General features: G+C 40.1%; 1 protein-coding gene across 1 annotated transcript in view; it reads right to left on the minus strand.

Moving 5' to 3' along the window:
- LRPPRC (leucine rich pentatricopeptide repeat containing) overlaps positions 1–15,961 on the minus strand; it is a 103,448-nt gene that overhangs the window by 33,573 nt on the left and 53,914 nt on the right. Inside the window, exons 23-25 of the mRNA XM_075536158.1 lie at positions 15,586–15,793; positions 7,316–7,440; positions 6,839–6,945 (exon numbers count right to left, since the gene is read on the minus strand). Coding sequence (XP_075392273.1) covers positions 6,839–6,945; positions 7,316–7,440; positions 15,586–15,793 — 440 coding nt within the window. The remainder of the gene's footprint in view (positions 1–6,838; positions 6,946–7,315; positions 7,441–15,585; positions 15,794–15,961) is intronic.

A 15,961-nucleotide genomic window follows, 5' to 3' on the forward strand; every position in this document is an offset into this window, starting at 1 on the left:
TTTGGAAGCCCCTTTCTTCAGTTGAAAAATAAATCTCTGAAGTAGTAAACTTAGATACTTCTAAAATATGTACAGCACATGAACAGGCACTCACACACACATAACACACATACACTTCTTGGCGATTTCCACAGACCGGTTACTAGTTTGTTATTAAAAACTCATTAGCAGGTCAAATGCCCCAATAGACTAGTGGCTTCTATTATTAAAAGCACACTGTAAAATTTAAAATAAAAGTACCTTAAAAACTACCACAAACACTTGCCTATGGCCTAAAATTAGTTTACAGTCTTAGTTTACTTCAGTCATTGAGGTATATGTTATATCAACAACGAGGAATTGGAATGATTCAACCAATAACTCTAGCTTCAAAGCAAGTATTTTATAATTTTGGCTACTAGAATAAAAGGGAAACAATTTTGACATAATCCCAAGGATTTGTCACTCCAAGGAGAGTATTTTCATCATCAGGAGGAGGGATTCACCAGGACTGCTGCACTGAAATAACAGCATTGTCAGAGAATAACTGCACGCTCCTGAGCCTGTGCTCCGACACTGAGAACAGGGTCCTACACTCCTCTCCACCAAACCAGGTGTCTCTTGAACATCACCTCTTCTTTGTAAGTTCCTCTGGCGACTATTTAAATTAGCCTGGGCAGTGCTAAATTAAGTATTGAAGCAGCAACTTTGGTAGGACGAGGGCAAAAGTGGTATGGTAGTAGAAATTGTACAAGCATCCTCGTTTTGAGGGTCTAATGGTCCCATATTTGGGGAGGCAAGAAACCAATGTGGAATAAATTAACTGCTAGGTCATGCACACGAAGATCATTAATACTAACACTTGAACAAAATTTCATTGGTTTTGTTTCACATGCATTATATTGAAAACGAAACCAATATCAATGTACACGAAAAGCTCTTGGAATGAAGCACAGATTAAAAAAAAAAAGCATCGATAATCCTCTTTAGAGCAAGACAAAATGCAAGGCCACAATCACTTGTTCCTTTCAATACAGTTGCTGACCCAAATGCCAATGGATAAAAATAGCACAACTTTTATGACAAACTCCTCTTGTTGGGGCTGATTAATCTGCCCGCCACTGGCAGGACAGCTGACTTATATGGAAGATATTCCCATGTTCTGTTTTGAAATTGAGAATGGTTTTCACATATAAGTCTCAATCATCAAAAAGAACATCCAGATCAGATTAACAAAATCCCCTAGGCTGCTCTAAGAGTCTACATTTCTGGCTTATCTCTTAGCATCTTATTGAATTTTAAACACTGCAAGTTGGAAGCAGAAGTAGAAAATGTAATAAAAAAATAGAAAACATAATTCTAATCGGAATTACTAAATTGGTGTATTCTGCTGTGTCTATTCTCAACAACAGAATAAATAAAATGTAGAAGAAAAGAGATTACAGCTAAAACAACTCTAAATGAGACGTGAGTATAACATGTCAAAAAAAGGGGAATGGTTAATTAAAACAATAAATTCACCTTTAGTTCTTGCTGCTCTTGCCACATAACCATCATTATAGTCACCGTTATAATAAATTGGTCAAATGTGTGTTTTCCTGGGTTACTGTGTGTTAAAGCACATGCTGCCATTGCAGTTCAAGATTAGGCTGATTTGTGCAGGAAAATAAAGTTACCCAAAGCCAAAACCAATGCTGATAATTTTACATTGATGTAGCATTTGTAACATATTTATTTTTACTTGAATTTGTAAGCATATATTTTTTCACTATAAGAATTTTTATACTTAAGCATATTTTTTAAAATACTATACGTAAGTTTTACTTGAGACTACAAGGGATGGGGGTCAGGATCTGACTCATTATCATTAGTGGTAAGACAATATAGTCTACATTCTTTATAACGGATAAGTAGATGCAGGTTTTTAAAAGAAAGAAATCTGTGATCAGGTCTCCTACGTCAAGGAATCATAGAAGAACCTTGGAAGGAACTAGGGATGGTTAACTATAGAGGTGAGGGCAGCAGAAGAGCCAAAAGGGTAGTTTTCCAACAGTAGAACCAATATCAATAGTAAAGGAGATTTAAAATGTGTTCTGATTCATGTTATCTGACAGTGCCCTGCCCAAACTTCTTGTCTCCACTCATGTGACTGACCCCAAATTCAAACTTTGGTTCTTACGCAAGCATTACTTCCTGAAAAAGACTTACTGTACATATTCATGTATAAGCTGAGTTCTTCAGCATCAAAAATATGCTGAAAAACTGGGGTTCGGCTTATACACGGGTCAGTGGTACCCCAGCGAGGTGTAACATCTCGCAGGTGATTGCCGTTCCTCCGGTGTTCATTCAAAGCCCCGCTGACACTGCAGGGCTTTGAATGTTTGTTTACTCACATCTAACCAATCAGAGCCGTCCTATGATGTGACGGCTCCAATTCACAGAAGCACCCGTAGTGATGCACTTATGCAGCTGAACTAGTAAGGATGAGTCTGTGGCTGTGCTCTGTCTCTCCCCTCTGGTCTCTCTGTTAATTCACATCCTGCATCCCCCGCCTGCACAGACTCTCCGGCATCCTACTGGCTAATGTTGCGGGAGTCTTGGATTTTTATCCTATTAGAAATGGATACTCTTGAACCAAAACAAGAACCCCGGTCATATGAGGCTGGTTTCAAAATGAAGGTTGTGTAAAGAGCAGAAGAGAGCAATAACAGTATCGCAAGTAGGGAATTCTGTGTTGACAAAAAGCAAGTGAGGGAGTGGCGGAAAATGAAGGCTAACTTGGAACAGATTCCAAAAGCTAAAAAAGCTCGTTGTGGTTTAACGTCTTTTTATGGGGCTCTAGAGAGTGAATTGCAGAAATGGGTTATGGAGTGTTGTCAAAATGGTTACTGCATAACACGCATGGGAATCCGCATACGTGCTCTACAAATGGCTAAGGAGGACAAATATAAAGCACCAGGCATTGAAAAATTTGCTGCATCAGCAGGATGGTGTACTTGCTTCATGAATAGTTTTGGCTGCCTATGTTTGAGACAAAGAACAAAGATTTCCCAGAAACTGCCACAAGACCTTAACTAAAAAATTATATCATTCCAGTCATTTATTGTATAACAAAGTAGGATTTATAATTATGACCTGGGAATATGGATGAAACTGCCATGACTTTTGATCTTCTAAGCAACAGAACTGTGGCAAGTTTAGGAGAAAAAAAACATTTTTCTTAAAACCACAGGAAGTGGAAAAAAACCCCCAACACTTTACAGTTGTTCTATCATGTTTGGTTAATGGAAATAAGCTGCGTCCTGTCATTATTTCTCAAAGAAAGGCCTTGCCTAAACAGATCAATTTCCCACCAAGAATTACTGTGCATGCACATGTTAAAGGCTGGATGGATGAAGACAGAACAAAAAAATGGCTGGAAGAAATTTGGAACCAATGACCAGGAGCAGCCTTAAAGAAAAAGCCATCTTTACTTGTTTGGGATATGTTCAGAGCCCACCTACTGGATGACATAAAAAAATTGGCAAAATCTAGTAAAGTTACTTTAGCCATTATTCCAGGTAGGCTACATCTGCACTGCAGCCTCTGGATGTATCTTTGAATAAGCCTTTTAAAGACCGTGTGCAAAGGATGTGGCATGAATGGATGTCATCTGGTCAAGCCCGACTAACAACAGGAGGAAATCTCATGAAGCCTGACATAGAGTTAATAACAAAGTGGGTTCGAGATGCCTGGGAAGACGTGGTGCGACGTGCCTTCCAGAAATGTAGTATTAGTAATGCTATGGATGGCAGTGAAGACTGCACTTTGTATGAAAATGACAGCAGTGATGGTGATGATGTGATCTCAGTGAGGACAGCGTCTATGATGACCTCACACCAGCTGAAGCTCTGCATTGGGATACGGATGATGATGAGCAATCCAGTTTTGAAGGATTTTAACTCTTTACATTTTAGCTTGGTTGCTGATTGAGCTCAGGGAATAGTTCTCTTAAGGTATCATTGTTGATACCTTATTGTTTTTATTGAACCTATTTTCCACTTACTGTGGTTTACTAATGTGAAATGACTTGCTGTCCTTTTATTTATGTTTCTTATTTAAAATAAATATTTAAATACATTACCCCACTGATATCTCAATTTTTAGTAATTTTTTCATTTTTTATTATTATTGAAACTCACCAATAGCTTCTGCAATTTCCACCCTAGGCTTATACTCAAGTCAATCAGTTTTTCTGGTTTCCTAGGTAATAATGAGGTGCCTCGACTTATACGTGGGTCGGCTTATATTCGAGTATATACAGTAGTAGGAAATGGGTCCTTTCCCTTAAGCAATTATGGCATTTTATAGATTCATATGTTAAGGTCTGTATCTCAGACTAGACTATAATAGTCATGATCAATAATTACAAAGACAGAGGGGAAGTGGCAAGATAAACTGTGAAGCCTCTCAGATGGTATAAACCTTAAGAGTCTCATTAAGGAAACTTCAGAGGAAGAATGTGCTGGTATCAACTTGAAGGACTCATGGTGGGAGATGCTCCAGTAGAGCTCAGTTCGCCTCTAGGTATACTTGAGCCTGTAATCCTCTGGTTAGCAGCCAAGTGCGTTCACTGCTTCCACCACCCAAACCAATGAAAACAGGCTGCTACCGTGGCATTAATTCTGACCCCAGACTCACGGTGACCCCAGTGTCATAGAGTAGAACTGCTCCATAGGGGTTTGGCTGTCATCTTACGAAAGCCAAGCTCCACTCCTTTCATTTGTACTCTTGCTGAGTGGGTTCAAACCATCAACCTTTCAGTCCGCGCTTTAAGTACAAACTGCTAGTTCCACCCAGGACTCCTACTTCACCCTACCTTCTGCTAACTAAGGTCACTATACTCTGAAAAATGCCATTTGAAATAACCAAGAAAAGTATCTTCATAAACTACAACTACTAGCCTAATTAGATCCCTATTAAATCTTACTGCCTTCAATACTCTTTAGTCCAAACCACATCCCTCTATACGAATCCTTCTTTAACACTGCTGAGTCCACTGTCTTCTGAGTTCACCCAACTTCCTCATCCTCATACGAAAGGCTCGCTTAAAATCTGAAAATAAACTATCCTTCCAAATACTTCTCACAAGCCTTGTACCTCAAAACAAATGAACTGCCTACAGATTTTCCTTTTTTATGTCATTTTTAATGGTATTCCTTCCTATACTGGGAATAAGTTTCACTCTTGAGCACACAGTACTATTCATACCTTTTATAACTAGCAGGTAACACTTCTTAGTCTTACATAGTAGAAATCTTCACATAATAATCTCATGTTCAAAGAGCTTCGTATTAGCTCCTTAAGGGTTTGATCTTAAATAAGTCTCTTCCATTGCAAGACAACACCCCCCCCCCCCATTATATGAGGGCTTCAAAAGTTCATGGAAAAATTCCACTTCCTTTTCATTGACTTTCTGATTAACGTTTTTAAGCCACCAAGTATCTTCTCATTATAAAAATCTCATAAAATACAAAAATATAAAGAAAAATACCAGCTGTAATTCCATTTGTCAGCAATAATCCGTATGTCACAAATTACGAAACTATGCTTACTGGTACACAATATATGTGTACCAACTCATTTTTAAAACAAAACCTGGCATACACTGAAACTTGCTCCAGTGTGCCTTCAGTTCATGTAAGTTCACCTGGCTTTCTTCCGCAGCACATCATGTAAGAAGCTCTGTTGCAGAGCCTTGAAATTCAACTGCAATGGTCTATCCATTGGTGAAATACACATGTTTTCTGGAAATAATGAAAATGTTTAATACCTATTCTTTCTTAACTTATTAATTTTCATATTGTCCATCATCCTTAGCTTCTTATTTGATGTACTGCAGAAGACAAAAAAAGGAGAAGGTTCTGAACCGACCCCCACAGTCCTCCTGGCCCATACCACATTTTCTTTGAAAAACATCAAAAGACTACCTCCCACTCTCTGGGCTTTCTGCCTTCATTTTAAATGTCCTACACGCAGTCACCAGTGTACACACACAGAGGCCAAGAACCACCTTTGCAGCGCACCCCCACAGGCACCGTCGGGGAGAAGCACAAAGTCCAGACCAAGTGTGACCGGAGAGAAACACGATTACAGATCTGTTTGTAAGTGGACAATTTTAATCATCACATGAAATACTTTTTTTCTTATGGCAACAGGTACATTTTCTGTTGAATGCCTTGTTTTCTTAGTGGACAGAGAATTGTAGCTGCCCTTTGACTTGTCAATTTCAGGAAACGAAATTTCAATCAAGCTTAGATAAAACATACTAATCCTGAATAGGCCAGGTTTGTCACCTACCACTTCCCATAAGCCGCTTACCATAGTTTAAAAAAAAAAGAAGAAAATTTAAATTAAATGCCAAACAGTTGCAGACAGCACCTGTTTGGCTGATTAACTTGTAGACAAGCATTACAAATAAATCTGAGCAGGGTCTGCAGCAAATTAAATCCGACTGCTTTTAAGAACAAAGAATTCTTTGGCAAAGAGGATTAGCAACTTTACACCCAGGAATGCCAGTTTAATTTAATTGTTCCACAATCCACGTCTTAATATGCAAATATCATTTTGATATATAACAGTGATTTTTACAAAGTGAGGAAACAAATTCAATATACAACCAGACTGCCTCTTCTGAACTGTAATTATACACAAGAAAGAAGTTGGCCGAGTTCTTTTTTCCTTCTTTCCCCCCTCTATTGGGACTGAATGCTATTAACATGAATCCGAACAAGTGTAATTAAAGGTTAAAATTTTTCAGTCTAATCTAATTAAGAGTCTAAACAGCTGTACAATCAGAATGCTGGAATGAAAACCACACCTCAATGATCTTCTTGGCCTCTCTGTAATTCCCGGTTTGCAGGAAGGCGAAGAACAGGTCATAGAGCATCGTCATCTCGCCTTGCTCTTGACTCACGAAGTCCATCGCTGGCGAAGAAAGAAGAAAACATCTCAAGGGAAGAAAATGCACAGAAGCACAATGCAACAGAGGGAGTTCTGCGTGGCTATCCATCTTAAAAATAACTATTTACAACAAATAGAGCTACAATTTTCTGTCTGGAGATCCCTATGAAGCAGAGCAGAAAGAACAACAGGTAAAACTTTCCAAAATGAAGGTATTCAAATGAGGAACGTTTCTAATATGGGAAATCCGCTGAGTTTTTTCTTTCCAAATAAAAAATGTGACTTAGTTTCTCTGGATGTGTTTCCCTTCTCGTTCAGCTTTCTCTACGAAGCGGTGCATTCACTAAGTAAGCAGGAGGGGGAAACTACAGAAAGGTGTTAGAAGGTCACTGACCTTTCTGAATGAGCTCGGTCTCTCCCTTCTCAATCAGTCTGCATAAGACATCATGAATCCGTGGGAGTATTTTATACTTTTCATAGCAGTCAACGGAGGCTTGGAGAGCGGCGGGTAAGTCATCCCTGAGAAACAGCAACAAGTAACAATGAATAAAGTGAGCCCAACTTCACTGAGACTCTCAGTAATGGTTTGCAGAGATTAAAATACACACAACTCAGTTTTATTTAAGGTAGAAAATTACACAAGCAAGATGGAAAAAAGTATGAGAGGCAATGTTCATATATATACAACATTCAGAAGACAGGCATCAGCAACAAAGGTACAAATGTGCTTGACACGATGGATGGATGGATGATGGATGGATGGATGGATGGATGATGGATGGATGGATGGACGGTGATAAGAGTTGTACATGCCCCCAATAAAATGGTTAAAAAAAAGAATACAGGCATCATTAGTAGTTTCCTGTTTCCCAGCTTCGTATTTTATTATTTAGCTAGCTTCATGGTGCTGTTAAAAAAGTCATAGATGAAAACATACCCTGAATTCACGTAAAATATGATTTTATGCATAGAAGCAGTTATAAGATTGCCACTGTTTTTAGTAGAATTGTTGTCAAATATCTTTTTCCAGATACTTAATAGCCCTCAACAATTTCAGGTTGTGGAAACTTTATTAAATTTACATTCATAGCTATCAAGGATTATAGCTATCAAAGATGTGAGAGAACTTTTCCAACTTGGTCATCACTCTTTGGGATACTGGCAGCCCCCCCCCTCCCCCCCCGCCTTTCCCCGCCCCCCCCCAGGTAAGCAGGGAATAACCTGAGGATTCATTTATCTCAGGAACTCACTATTGCTAAAACCTGCTTATTTCCACAGGTCAGTGGATCCTAAGAGACCTTTACAGTTTTAAACTTCATTTTAAAAAATCATTTCTATTTAGAGACAAGATTCTCTCAAGTAGTGACCAGTTAGAATTATTAGACTATTAAGTCAGAGTTTCCTTAAAAAGCAGGACAAATATATATGTGTCCTTGAAAAGTATATTTTTCCCCTTTAAAAGGAAAATGTCAAATATGAGAAATAATGCTAAGAAACACAAGACCTTATTAGAGCTCCGGGGAGTCTGTGATTCTCTTCTACAAACCAATCCCCTTGATGTTGACCGAGATGAGGAAACCGAGGCAGCTAGAGATTGAATGTGTAAAGCTCCCAGGTAAACAGAGCTGGTAGCAGAGCCAGGCCGCATACTTGGCACTCTCAGTTCAGCACACCTGATTAGACATTACGCTTTCTCAAAAGCTCCACTGTTTGTGTAAACTAGCAAGGTGGTGCTATTTGGAACAAAAAAAAATAAAGCATTTTGAAAAGAGCATGAAACATAAACAGAAGGCTTGCTTAGAGACCAAGGCCAACCTACCACTAAGTGACAAGCAGAGACAATCTTGGTAGAGAACACAAATTCTGTTCACACAAACCAACAGTTTTCAAAAGGAAGAAAAGCAGTATTTTCTGTTGTCCATTATCCAAATGTTAGGTTGCCCTAGATGGAATTACTATTTTATCTAGATTAAGATTTTAGGCTGTACTCAAAAGTAAAACAAGACCAGGAAGTGCTCATTGCATCGCAATGATACTGACACAGTGAAAGCGAGCCTGCCCTGGCGGATCTACCTTCGCCCCTCACTAAGCCTGTTTACAGTGCATCTTCCGGCACCCCACAGAGTCATTTCAGTTTTTGTCATTTGGGGTGAAGACTAAATTACAGGTTAATTTCAAAACCGCAAGTAGATGTTGCGGGCTAGATTACTGTCACACAAGAGAAACGCTACCGTAGCTACCACATGTGTTCTAAAGCTTGATATGATCAGTATTTCCCAGCACTTCAGCGATTGCTTTTCTACAGTTCCATTTAATAGGAAACGACTAAAATATTTTAAAAAGCAAAACTAATACAAACTAGTTTCTGGCTCTTCTTCTTGTTTAGTGGCAAGATTTGTTTTTCACATCCATTCCCAAACTAGAATGGTTACTGTCGCAATTATATTGTCCCTACCTCGGGTCAAGGCTAACGATAAATGAACAAATAATTGTTCTGTCAATCAAAGAGACGTGTTAATAGTCTTGGTCAGCAATATATCCTTCTAAAGATTATCCAGGTACAGAAGAACAATAGAAAGGACAAGAATAGCAAAATGGAAATCATTCATATAAAGCTTCGGGAAGACAGAAATGACCTTCATAACGAGCCATGTTTCCTACCCCTGTCTGGGAGAAGAGGCGGCTTCGCTCCCAGGAGGAGGTAGAGCCTCAGAAACCCCTGGGGCAGCTCCATCCTGTCTTGTGGGGGTCCCTCAAGAGCAGTGAGTGAGTACGTAAGTGATTTATTATATACATTCTGACCTGTGGCTGATCTCATCATTTGAAAACAGACAAAAAATGTATATCCCTCACATAATTTGATGTCCTCATTAATCATGATTAAAGCTTGAAGGTTAAAGAAAGAGTGTCGAAGACTCCATTGCCTTCGTGGATCGCGAGAGCTTCATGGCTTGGATTCCCATTCTAATTGATAAGCACCCCGCGCAGTAAGCAAAACAGCAACGTCACACGGTTGGCTTGGCAGGGTGGACAGAAGAAGTCGTCACATGGCTGGATCAAAGTCCTGTGGGCTCCTTTCCTGTTTTAATACTACCGGATATACTCAAGTCTAAGCCAAGTCTTCCAGCACATTTTTAATGCCATTTTTGTGGTAACGTTAGGTGCCTCAGCTGATATTCAGGTCGGCTTACACTCGGCTGTTAGATTCATCTACTCAAATCTGTTTGGCACCAGCACAGAAAATCGCTCCTGAGCCAGCGAAGGGGAGTGAACAGCGAAGAGCGCTACTCTTATCTGGCAGGATGCATTAAGAGCAGCAAGTTATCAAAAGGAGAAAGGCGGGAACTTTTTTAGGCCCAAAATATAAGGCCCCATGTTACCAACCAACACATTTCTAGCTTCTCTGCTTTGAAGCGATCTTTCGTGGTCTTTGTAGACTTTAAATCACTGAAGCGGGGCCAAACCCCTCCTCTCCAGTACCAATGATCCTTGAGGAAATCCTGTAATTAGGCCTGGGTTCCAAACGTTGGTTGCATCCTTGTCCCAGTCTCTGTAAGCCTGGCTTTACGCACCTAAGGCCAAGCACGGCTTATACACAGAATGAGCCACGCGTTGCAGAGTCCTCTCCTGGGCTTTCACAGGCTTCAAACAGCAGTAAGAAAAAATGAACTGCAACATACTTACAGGACCACTGTGGTATTCTCAAAGAAGGACACCCCCAACCATTCCACTAATATACAGAGGCCTGCACAACTGAAACCATATATACTAATAACAATTAAGGCTTTATCTTAAAAGTTGATATTTTGAAGGATATAAATTAATGGTTACCCTATTAAAATTCTGTTAGCCTATGAAATGAAGGCAAAACAGGTTCAATGTGACCCTATAACTAAGTTTTAACAAGACCTATTTCTAACAGACTGAACACAGTAAGTAATGTGAACATTTACAGAAGAATTCTATTTACAAATATGAAAATGTATCCCTTGGCTCGCTTCAAACGCTGCCACGATTCCTATTTTAAGGGGACACCATTTACACATAAAATCAAATGCTACCTCTTGTTGCAGTCCTTAAGATGAAATTAAAGTGTGTCGATCACACACACGCAGCTCTCAGGCTCCAATGTAAGCTTAGTGGATGCACACTCCTAGAACACAAGTCCTTGGCATGAAACCACCTAACGGTAACCAGAAACAAAGCACTCCCAACTCAAACAAATGCCTCCTCCCTGTGAAAACCACCAACGTGCACCACACGATCTCCAACTGTCACAACACGTGTGACCAGTGACAAGTATCCATCGCCTACCAGCAGCTTTAAACTCGGTCTCTGTTCTTCCAGCAAGTAACTCCCTAATCTCCAGGGAGTACACTTAAACAACAAAAAAAAGATGACTACTTCAACAACAACAACAACAACAACAACAACAAAGATGACAAATATGAATTGATTGGAGTAAAGTGCTTCAGCATTATGCACAGAGTGTAAGAGAAGTGTCATGTATCCAAAGGGCTTACTGACCGAAAAGCTCTCAAATCTGAAATCACTAGAGGAAAAGGGGGATTGGGGAAGAAAAAAGTTTAAAACCAGAAGGGGGTATGTAAAACAACAACAACCCCACATCACCCTAAAAACAAACTACTCTAGAAATTTTAAGCAGCTCCTTAGGATAAGGAGAAACCACCGTCTTTACAAAATTATTCTGCTAAGAAAACCAGCCCTTGAAAGAGCTAACTGTTTTTTCTGTTCATCATCTATAAATGAGGAATCTTCAAGGAGACTGGTGTTGCAATTACAACTAATCCTCCCCAAAAAATTAACTGTGTTGAAGGCTTTGTAATTTCCCTAGGTACAATTTAGCTGTCACTTACTTTAAAATTTACTCAAACATGCGTTCCGAACAGCACTAACTTCACATGTCAAGTGCTTTCCAGCCAATTGAGTCTAAACTGGAAGTCGGTGTTAAACAACTGAATGATTAGACAAGATAGCTCATTTCCCTGCTCTTTTGTTCAGAATAAAATGCCACATTTACATTATCAGGCTCAACAGGATTTTCTGACAGAGAAAGAAAAAAAACCCTACCGAACACTGTCCGTACGAAGCACATGAAGCCTGTCATTTACCAATCATCCTTCAAAAAGCAATAGCCATGAATGTAACTTAATTACGACCCAATGATCCTTGACGAAAAATCATCTTATCACTGTCCTGTCCCCCTAGGGCAAATGAACCACTTTTGTCCTTTGGCACTGATGATGCTAAATTCTTAATTGCAATAATGGAGTAAAAGAGCCAAACCTCCTTAATTTCCTCTCAGTACATAAAGAGTTTCACTCTAGAAAGGCAAGCATGCCCACAATAATAAAAGTATCTAGTACAAATGAAGATGCTAAAATTGATAGGGGGGAGTGCGTGAGCAAGACAGACTAACCAACATTTTTAAAAGTATGGATGGTACTTCCCCCACTGATGTCCTAGTGAATTGTAAAACTTACCCTGTGATAGGGTCAACTTACAAGAGCTGCCATCTTCCTGCAGAAGCCAAGATTAAGTTAGCAGGAGTTGGAGAGGATGGTATGTCGGGAGCCCCGTGCACGTAAATGAAATGCATATGTGCACACAGAGTATAACGCAGATCAGCCCGGCACACTCCTTCATGAAAAGCAGAAATTAGAGCTGCTTTGATCATCTGCACTAATAGAATCCAGTTAAAGAGCTTCAGATATTTTTCTTAGACAATGAAACCAAAATGGATCAGCTATCAAACAAGTAAATCTGAAACTGCATCACACAAATGTCTGTGCTTTTAAATCCAATGGCTCAGATTGTCCTAATTTCACTTCCCTACTATAACGTAACGACTGATCCAAAGCTCCTTTACCCTATTGTAAAGCATTTCTCCCTTCCTTGACATTAAAGATCCGTGTCAATCTCCCCGAATCAGGCATGATTTCAATAAAAGAAATGAGCTTTAAGATGAACAAATGAAAATATTTGAAATAACATTCATTTGGACGACATCTAGACATGGCTTAGAGAACCGTCTAATGTAAATGAAGCACATGGAAATAATTATGTTCCACTCTTGAGCATTTCTTTTCAAAAAGAAATGAAAAGCATTATCAAAACAGACAAACAGGTTTGTTTACAAGCAGTTCCTTCTAATTTTGCAGCCTTGTTAAGGCTCTGGACTTCCCTGGACAAAGGAATAAAAGCAAAGTGCACCATTTCCATTCCCATAAAGATTGCCGGCCCTATCCAAACAACACAAACAGACACAGTGGTCCCTTTCCCGTGCTTCACTTGCGGGAAGAAGGGCAGGTTCGACACTAAGAACTGGTGAATTGTCAAGATCGTCGTTCTAAGTGACTCAGTCTACAGATGTATTTACAACAGAATGGGGACTCATGCACACGCAGTGGCGCCCTTTCTAGTCTTCCACAGTGACAGTCTACACGTGATGCCCACCCTTGGATGAAAGGATGAAGCAGTTGTATAATGTCCTAAAACATTCTTCATAATTTAACCTGTGAGTAAGTAAGGTTGATTTCTCAGGAGGGCGCATAGCTGCTCCGCTCGATGTGATGATCGGACTGATGATGGAGCATGTGACCAACTCAAACACACGTGGATTTTTCAGGCAGCGTAGTCAGGCAGGAACAACAGTAGCTGCCGTGATTCTGCATCCCTTAGAAATCTTCCTTTGTTCGTGAAACAAAGAGTGGAAAAGCAGTCTCAACCTGTATTTTCCTTCCAGCGTTTCCCTGAGGAGAAGCACAGCTACTGCTCTCTACAATTTTATAAACATCCTCATGAACCTCAAACGTCCACAAAGTCTTTGATGTTATAATGTATGAAAATGAGAGGCCTGCCATAAGAGATGCTTCTTTAAACCATACCACCACCACCACCAAAAACCCATAGGCAAATAGAAATCATGTCTATGAAAGTGGTAAGAAACCATAAAGGAGAAGATAAAGATTTTCATTCCCTTGGGCTCACATTTAAAGACTGCCAAATTTTACTGAGATTCACACCTACTGAATGGGCTTCATAATCCAGACGGAGGCAGAGCAGCCAGCTCCCTCGGGAGAGCCACCGCAGTGCCAGCGGCTCCCATTCTCACTGGGGTAAGCTCTGCTTGGTTCATGAGCCCCATCTGTAGACTCCTTTAGGAAAACTTTTATGTCTTCTGTCTTCAAAGTATTTCTATTGGTAAGATACCGCGTACCGAGGCCTGGTTTTCAATGTGAATTATTTTATTTTTGCCCAGTGGTGGAGGAGGGCCTAATTCTTCTGGGCACTGGGCCCATTTCCTTCAAATCCCTACACAGAGCGCCACACACAATTTGCAGAGATGGGTCTTTTAAACAATCAAAAAATTTCCAGTAGGAAGCATATTAATTATAGGATTTCTATATAAGGTTGACTGTGAATATGAGAATTCAATAACACAGTAATTGTTTGAATCACTGTTTCTTTAAAAGAATGCACATTGTGGAAGGTAAGATCTAGCCAGTCATCTGACGTGCTCTTTGATGACTAAATGGCAAAGGAAATGACCCACAGCCTGGGGCACATGTGTGTGTGTGCGTTTGTGGACACATTTCCTAACACCAAGCCAGTAAACAAAAATTGCTTACACTACATTTTTTATTCAAGACAAAATCACATTCAATACTAAACTGTATTCGATTAACCATGCTCCCCACCAAATAGAGAAGAATTGTCCGAAATCTGGAAAGTATAAGACAACTGTCAGGACATGTGTCACTTTTCTCTTGGCACTAGTATGGAAACATCTACACTGTCGCCGACAATCCCATTCACAAAGATGAATAAGAGGCAGGTGACAGGGAGTCTACCATACACACATTCATTCACACAAAAACAAACTCAAAAGGAAAAGAAAGAAACACATCCTTATTCATCTTACATGAACGTTGGACTCATATCAACAAAGTGGACTGATTTAGCAAATAATACCTTAAATTGGATACCAATTTGAGTATGTGGAATGGAACAATTTTCAAGTTTGGTAAATCTTGCCTATCTCAATTGTAACGCTTTATTTTTCCTACAATGCAAAAATATGCTCTAAAACCTCAATCAGGTTAAAAATAACTTTTTTTCTGATGGATACAATTAAAATACCATCTCCAGAAAGAAGCCCTGAAGAGATGCATATCCTTGGTTAACAAAACAGTCCTGACGCTTGGTAAAGTCCCGGCAGGAGGGGCAGCGACCAGAGGGACTGCCGCAGTGGCCACAATGGGCTCACCGTAAGAGTGATGCACAGGCCCGGGCAGGCTTCCTTCTGCTGCACGGGGAAGGGGGTGGGGGTCGCTTTGTGGGAACACACTTGGCGTTTATGCCCTAGAGCCCACGAAGGCCTTCTTTCTCATGCTCAATAGCCATAAGCACATACAAGAGTAAGAGCTGGGAGAAACCGGACTGCATGTCATGTGGCAGCCTCACAAGCCCTTCAGATGAACCACCGTGCTTCATGATGTGGGACCACTGCCAAGGTCAGAGTCCACATGAAGCCACTAAGTTTGCGGCCAATCACCTATAAGGCCTCCTCCGCATCACCACAGATGATGAGACTCATCCTTCTGAAGCCAATATTTCAGCTTCAAAAGTCAATTAACTTACTTTTCCAGATACAGGGTGACCAGTGGGGAACTTATGGTGGTGGACGGGCTCGCTAGCCCCAGAGTCACGATGGCCTCATGCAGCTGCTTCACTGTTTCCACTTCCCCTCGTAGGGCAGCACCGTTCAGGATGTGGAAAAAGGACAAGACTGTTGTATCGTTGATGAGCACATCCTTCTCTTTCATCTCCTTTAGAATGTTAATAGCATCTACAATGAAGCAACACAAAAGACCCTTAGGTAATTTCATGTAGGGAAAACAAACTGCTATTAAAACAGCATTTCAAGCCCAGCAGGAATGTAAATTCTAGTGTATAATGCCGATTTCAAGTTAATTACTACTTGCATTTCTAAACGAGACTACAATTATAAATCCAC

The sequence above is a fragment of the Tenrec ecaudatus genome, chromosome 17, assembly GCF_050624435.1.
Source record: "Tenrec ecaudatus isolate mTenEca1 chromosome 17, mTenEca1.hap1, whole genome shotgun sequence".
Classification (NCBI taxonomy): Eukaryota; Metazoa; Chordata; class Mammalia; order Afrosoricida; family Tenrecidae; genus Tenrec; species Tenrec ecaudatus.